This window comes from Cryptomeria japonica, chromosome 7 (genome assembly GCF_030272615.1).
Source record: "Cryptomeria japonica chromosome 7, Sugi_1.0, whole genome shotgun sequence".
Lineage (NCBI taxonomy): Eukaryota > Viridiplantae > Streptophyta > Pinopsida > Cupressales > Cupressaceae > Cryptomeria > Cryptomeria japonica.
Window position 1 is genome coordinate 154,268,249 of NC_081411.1, and position 6,894 is coordinate 154,275,142.

Consider the following 6,894-nt stretch of genomic DNA (forward strand, 5'->3'; position numbering starts at 1 on the left):
CATTCTGGGATAAACGAGAATCAGCTATTTGAAGTGTATAAGAAGTTTAAAAAATTTTGCCTTCAAAATATAAATCAAATAGAATCAGCTATTTGAAGTGTAAGTTTAAAAAAAATTTGCTTTTCAAAATATCAATCAAATCATAGCATGCAATGGCACTGGATCCAAGATAATAAATTTGACATTAACCAATTCCTTAACTGATGAAACTACACAAAAAAAAAGTTCACTCATTAATGGAACTCCCAAAAAGGATTAAACTACCAAAATTTCCCATGCTTTGCTGCCCAATATTGCCTCCAAAAATCCCTTTTCTACAACATATTTTGACATTCATATAAAATGAATCCAATCAAAAGCATCAATCATAACCCAATGATATGCTTCCAACCAATCACCCATAAGCTGCAAATGTATTAATAACAAACAGCACCTCTCTTTCATGTCAAACTTCGAAATTTTTAGTACAAGCCAACAAATTTGATATAAACAAATTCCTAAAAAAATCTCACTCTTTCATGTTACAGGGATTAAACTGCCAATATTTCCAATCTTCTGCTGCCCAATACTGCTTCCAATGGTTGAATATCTGGTTAATCAGTTTTCTCCAACATATGTTATAACACAAATAAAATTCAAACCAATCAAAAGCATAACCCAAAGATATGTTTCCAACCAATCATCCATAAGCTTTGAATGTATTAATAATAAACTGCACCTCTCCATTGTGCTGGAGACTTAAAAAAAATTGTACATGGTTCCACTTAAAATTATTAATCAGATGTAAAATTCATGATTACAAGTGACTACCAACCAATTCAGAAAGTTATCCTAACAAAACTGTAGCAGCACCTACAGCTAAAACAGCATGAAAATTTTAAAACCGAAGCTTCGTAAAAAACCATCTGTTCTTTCCTGTCTTGAAACGTTCTTGGAATGCATCTTTTACTCCCTGCCAGTAACACATTAAAATTAGTAGTCTGCATTGCCAACCAATGAAACTTTTGATATCTATCATTACATAGAAAGAAACAACTGACAAGAATGCCATAACATGAAAATTTCTAAAACTATCAAAAATAGAGGCATCAAGATCTAATACATAACATAGAAACAAAATGCAGCATCTTTTACTAATTTCGATCTAAAGCAACTTTATCAGGTTACAGACCAAGTCTGGCCAATGGTATGCCAAGCCCTGAACAAGGTAGCTCTGCAAATTCTAGGAGTGCTCAATGAGGTGTAACAATAGAGAATGAATAATTTTTTTGATCCAATCATGCTTTGGTTGCTACTTTCTCTTAAGCTGCATGAGCAACAAAAAGATCATTGCCATTGTGAGGTGGTAGCCTCAATTTGTGCTGGTGTTAGCCTCAATTTTAGACATCTCAAATTGTTGTAAGGTTAGGTGTGATATTACATAGTAAATTGCTAAAAATTGAAATTATATAGGTGTGAACTTTTTATCATTAAGAACTAATACTACTGGATTTGTTGACCCTAACTCAAGCACCCATATCAAAATTCAAAGTATTTTGCACTGCATCCCCACTTTCCATCAGAAACGTCTAAAATCAAAGTTGAGAAGCAGGCAATGCAGAGGTGTAGACCAAATACACCTAGCATAAGCATTTTCATTGTGGAGAGCATAAGAGCAAATCATACTGAGAACACACCTCAGGTGAGAGTAGCATGTTTGAGGTGATCAATTGTCAGCTTAATGTCATATTGTATAGACATCAATGATGCAGGGATTTTGATTTCCATATGGTGCTTACTGAAAATATCATAGACAGCCAAAAAAGGTAACAGTAGTTCTCCTTTAAATGCAGGAAACAATTAATCTAGGTTCATACAAAAACCTGTAGGGCTAACAAAAAGAAAAGCATCAATAGAAAATTTCGACATCCCCATTATATTTTCCTTTATCAAGATCAGGTTAAATGGTTGCACTAGATTTGGATTTGACCACGTCTTTTTGATGACACAACCAAAGTGAGAGTCGAGTGTATCCTTGCAGTTTTCATTGAGAAGCTTGGTTTGGTTAAAGCAACTTCAAAAAATACAGATGCAAAAAACTATTCATGAAAAAGTACTATTTTCTCAACCATGTACCAGAATCCTTCCACAGAATTAATTCCTACCCCTCATAAAGAATCATTGCCTTACATATAAATTCAACTTTGCAGAAGAAAATTATGATATCTAAACAAATTGAAATGAACAAAGAACGTAGCCAAGCTCTATTGCAATTAAGGGATCATTTCCATTGTGATGTCGTAAACTCAATTTGTGCCGGTGTTCAACCTCAATTTATGATGGTTTTGATGAAAATATTTGTGAGATTGCACAAGATATAATTTTCTTTATATTTTCATCCATTTACCTCTGCATACTTTAGACATTTAGAAACAGTAGGTTAGGGTGTGTTCTTACATAGTAAATTACTAAAAATTGACATCATATAAATAAAAAGAGAAGCCTGTAAAACATAAACTATGATAATATAATCCAAATTCATCAGAAAAGTTCAGTTAACTTGAGTAAACATCAAATACTTCCTATACTGAATATACATTGTAAGGTTTTATATAATTTAATAATGTCTTGTAATAAGTGTTAGCCTATTTTCTAACATTTCAGTTGGTCCAAGCTATGTGTATATGTGAGAGGCGGTAAACTTTTAAGTTTTTTTTAATGCTTTGATATTGTCATAAGCCATGTTGCATGTCCTTTTTTATGGTGATCAATGATCAAAATGAATACATTGTCCAGTCTGTTTTAAAGGTTAGTTTATCTAAGTTTCTAACAAACTCATTTATAGCTTTCTCTCCATGAAACCGTTGTCATTGGTCAAGGGTTAGGAGAAGCTAGAGTTAGATATTGTTGAGTTAAAGTCTTAGGTTTTGAGTTAGGAAGCCCTAGTATCTTAAAGCTTTTGTTTGCTCTCATGGCAGCCTGAGGGTTTCCAGCTTCGATGGAGAGTTTAGTGCAGTCATTGTTGAGAGGCCTCGTGAGCAGTCATAAAAAATGAGAGAGAGGTATATAGTATTTCTTCTTGAGTTGTGAACAGATATGCTAAGAAAGCTTGAGTTGTGGATATTATAGTTTGCTGATTGAACAACTTGTGTGTCTGGAACAGCAGTATAGGTTTGAATTTATCTTGGTGCATCACCTTAGTAATAGTTATAGGTCATTTTCAAAGTATTATTTTTTCCTCTTCTCCAGTTGGAGAAGTTTTAGTTGAAGCATTGAGGGGAACCAGCCCTCTTTGGAGGTCCACTCTAACCTTTAGGCAACCCACAGGACTAGGAGTGTTCCCATGTATCAGGTCTACTCCAACCTTTAGGCGACCCCCAGGCCTGGGAGTGTTCCCATGTATCAACAGGTGGTTAAATTGAGAGTTTAATCATGTGTGCAACTTTGTTGATAACAATAAGTTTTTAAATTGACAAACAAGTTGATTTGTTGCATGTGTCATAACTATTACCAATGGTTACCTGAGCTACCTGGGAAAAGATACACAAGAATGAGCAGTCCAAACATGCAGCTTTCAGAATAAATAAATATTACAAAGTAATCATTTTGGATATGAAAGAATGTTGTACAAGGGCTTTTCAATGCTGTCATTAGCATTACAAATTTGAAAGATATGTAAAATATTTGGTTTTTAATACACACACTTCACATCATCTAGATCTTTATAGTTCCTGTCAACCAAAGCTCTAGAAACCAATAGGAAGAGAAAAAGAACACCCGCTTCTCGTTAGCGTTAACAAAAATCAAGAGATCAAAGAGAAGAGACCAACCTTTTGAGCCGTCACCTTCTTGTCATTAGCTTCCAGTTTATCGAAGGTTACTAAGGCCTTCAAATCAACATCCAATGTGTACCTATCAGAGAACCGGATATCCACATCACTCAGCCCACATGATCAACAGCCACCAGCAAGCATATTAAGAGAAAAAAGCAACCAGGAAGTAAACACAAAAAAAAAACCCTAATCGAAGAACACTGATTTAAAGTGAAGATTTAGAAAAAAATTCTCTCTTTCCAATACATGATTCAGCATTTAGCATCAAACCACTCTCATTCAGTCATACAATTTCACAGGAAATAGAAGAAAAAAGGAGAAAGCAAATAAGCCCTAGAAGAGAGATACTCTTATAATGGAGGGCAGAATGAGACTTTCTTACCGAGTTGGCATAATGTGATTATAGTTGACGACCTTGATAAAGGCCTTCAATCTTGATTTCTTAGCCGTTTTTTTCGCAGAATCTTTTCTGATCACCTGAATCATATGATACATACAGATGTATTAAAAAACAATACAAAAACTTTTCAAAAAACAGAAATTTATAGATTTTCGTCATATAAGCTAAGATCGATTTATTTTTTTTGCCTACCTTCTTGGGATATTTTAAAATGCCTGCAACCAGGCAATGACCATAAGGGCGTCCAGTAGTTCCATCATCAAAGTTCTTCACAATGACGGCCTTGCGGCCTGCCAATCGACCCTGCAAAAGTATAACAACTTTGTTCTGCTTCAAAAATTTAACCATCTTCCTCTGCTTCGTGCCCGCCCTTAGTGGCTCCGTTTCGCATCTGTTGTGAACAGATAAAACCCTGATTTAGGTACTTTTCTTCAAAATAACACTATACAAAACATTAACAAAAACCCCTCAAAGATTGTTTGGTGGACAAATAAATTGTAGAGGCAGGCGAAAGGGAACTTACCAGAAACCCTAAACCTCTCAATTCTAGAAACCCTAAGCTCCGTTCTGTTTCCTTTTTAACGGATCCTTTAAAGGGGACTAGGTAATTCTCACGTCTTAATTTTAAGAATTTCAATTTTATATGTATTTTGTTTAATAAAAATAATAATAATTTAAGAATTTCAATTTTCAAATCTTTGGGAACTAATTATTCATAGGTATTTAATTTCATTGAAAATCAAATTCTTATATATGTTGTTTTCAAATATTAGAAAAATTGAAATAAAAGTGTATATATATCATTTTATTTTTGTTGAAATTATATATGTAATTAAAGATATTAGTTTTCCACAATTCATGTTAGTAATTATGTCTGTTGGAACTATAAGGGGAGGCTGCTTTTTTAAAATCACTTTAGTGAATAAACTTTTTAATAGCAACCAATCAAAATCAAGTGAAAAAATATTTTCTAATGTTCAAAAATATTTGATAACAAAAAGTAAATATTTTTTACAAATATATTAAAAAAACAATTTTTTTTTTTTGTGATTGAATAAAACATTTTGTCATGAGCCATTTTTTTTAATAAGACTAAACTTATGACCAAAATTATTGTTTAGATGTTGTATCAGTCCCATAGATTTGTAGGGCCTATAAATAGTAGGGCACCACGACTATAGAACCATAGAACTATAACTATTTGGGGGTGGGGGGGTAGGCGGGGCCTATTAGTTTTTAAAATATAAAATATAAAATATAAAAATTAATAATAATAATTTTGTTGAGTAATCAAATTTAAATTTATTTCAACTCTAGAATAAAATTTCAATAATTATTATTATAATAATTATTAAATAATAATAAATATCAAATTATTATTATTACAAAAAATAAATAAATTACTAAAATCATAAAAATATTTTATTTTTACTTCCACTTTCTCCAATTATATTTATTAACCTATGTTTAATAAAATTCATCAACCTTAATCGAGAAAAATTTATTAGATGTGAAGAAGTGAATAAAAATAGGAAAGATATTGCAAAAAATAATGGCTCTGCAAGCGAAATATCCCTGCAACACCTCGGTGAATCCTACCCTGCTGTCGAGACCACCGTTTGGCACTTATCTAGGCTCTGCGAATCGTTTCTCTGTTCTGGGTTTTAATCACCGGGCCGAGGGCCCCATTACGGTTGCAACAAGAACTTATGAACAACAGGCTTTCTTTGTGAAAACTAAATATGCGATGATAGAGATGGGAAGGGCTCCCCCTCCTCCCCGCGAAGGCAATGATCAAAAATGGCAAAGAGTTAGACGCAGAAAACCTAATTACTCAATTAGAAGAGCGAATGGTCAACCAACAGGCCATGTTCGAAGATCTCAGCATTATCCGGAGGAGGGTTTTTTAAAACCTACCCATTTAAACAAGACCATTAATCGGAATATCAGCCTTAGGTGGCATTTTTCAGCAAAAGTTGCGAGGGGCAAGGATGCCCTTGGTCGTCATTCTATTCAGAACCTTCAGAATGCTACGGATAATATGCATTTTGAGGATGACTTATCAACGAATCCCCAAGCCACTACGATAAGGTTGGTGATTGAAATCGACAATCAAACCCTATCGGAGCTTTAGAAGCATTGTAAAGAATGCGTTATCTTTGCCCGATGGGAAGGTTTGGGTGTCCCGATCAAACAAATTGTAGACTGGTTAACATCATCCTTTAAGGACCAGGTAAGTATCGATTTCCTTCCTGATAATTTCCTTGCAATTGAATGTCGCAACGTGGGTTTGAGAAATAGGCTTTTGTTTGGGGAGATCTTAACATACAAGGGTTTTAGTTTAGAATGCTGGGAATGGCAACCCCTTTTTACTCCATCCCGGTTAAAGCCCTTCACGGTAAATAGAGCAATATCAATTGAGAATTTACCAATAGAACTTCGTAATATTGAAATCTTTAAAATGATAGGAAATAAAATTGGGAAATTCGTATGTGTTAAAAAAACCCCTCTTAAATTCTCTAACCAGATTCTCATAGTAAACATGGATATCAACACCAAAACTTTAGATCATATAACGTTAAAATGTGACAACTACAGTTTAACCCTAGAATTATCCTTTTATGATGGCCCCATCGGAGAAGATTTCCCTAGGAAATATTCCCCTGTGACGAAATACCCTAG

General features: G+C 33.8%; 1 protein-coding gene across 1 annotated transcript; it reads right to left on the minus strand.

Moving 5' to 3' along the window:
• Positions 1–666: 666 nt before the first annotated feature.
• Positions 667–4,884, minus strand: LOC131078265 (large ribosomal subunit protein eL27y). The gene is made up of 5 exons (XM_058015930.2): positions 4,736–4,884; positions 4,405–4,603; positions 4,195–4,289; positions 3,810–3,891; positions 667–952 (listed from the first exon to the last, which is right to left on the minus strand). The coding sequence occupies exons 2-5, from the start codon at positions 4,558–4,560 to the stop codon at positions 878–880; spliced, it is 408 nt and encodes a 135-aa protein (XP_057871913.2). The 5' UTR covers positions 4,561–4,603; positions 4,736–4,884; the 3' UTR covers positions 667–877.
• Positions 4,885–6,894: the final 2,010 nt, after the last annotated feature.

What these genes read in the sequence shown, in the direction of transcription:
- LOC131078265 (XM_058015930.2), bottom strand. Translation starts at nt 4,560, where the DNA reads ATGGTTAAATTTTTGAAGCAGAACAAAGTTGTTATACTTTTGCAGGGT. An exon ending in TTTTAAAATATCCCAAGAAG is followed by an intron (nt 4,290 to 4,404) that starts GTAGGCAAAAAA and finishes CATATGATTCAG; the next exon opens with GTGATCAGAAAAGATTCTGC. An exon ending in AATCACATTATGCCAACTCG is followed by an intron (nt 3,892 to 4,194) that starts GTAAGAAAGTCT and finishes GTTCTCTGATAG; the next exon opens with GTACACATTGGATGTTGATT.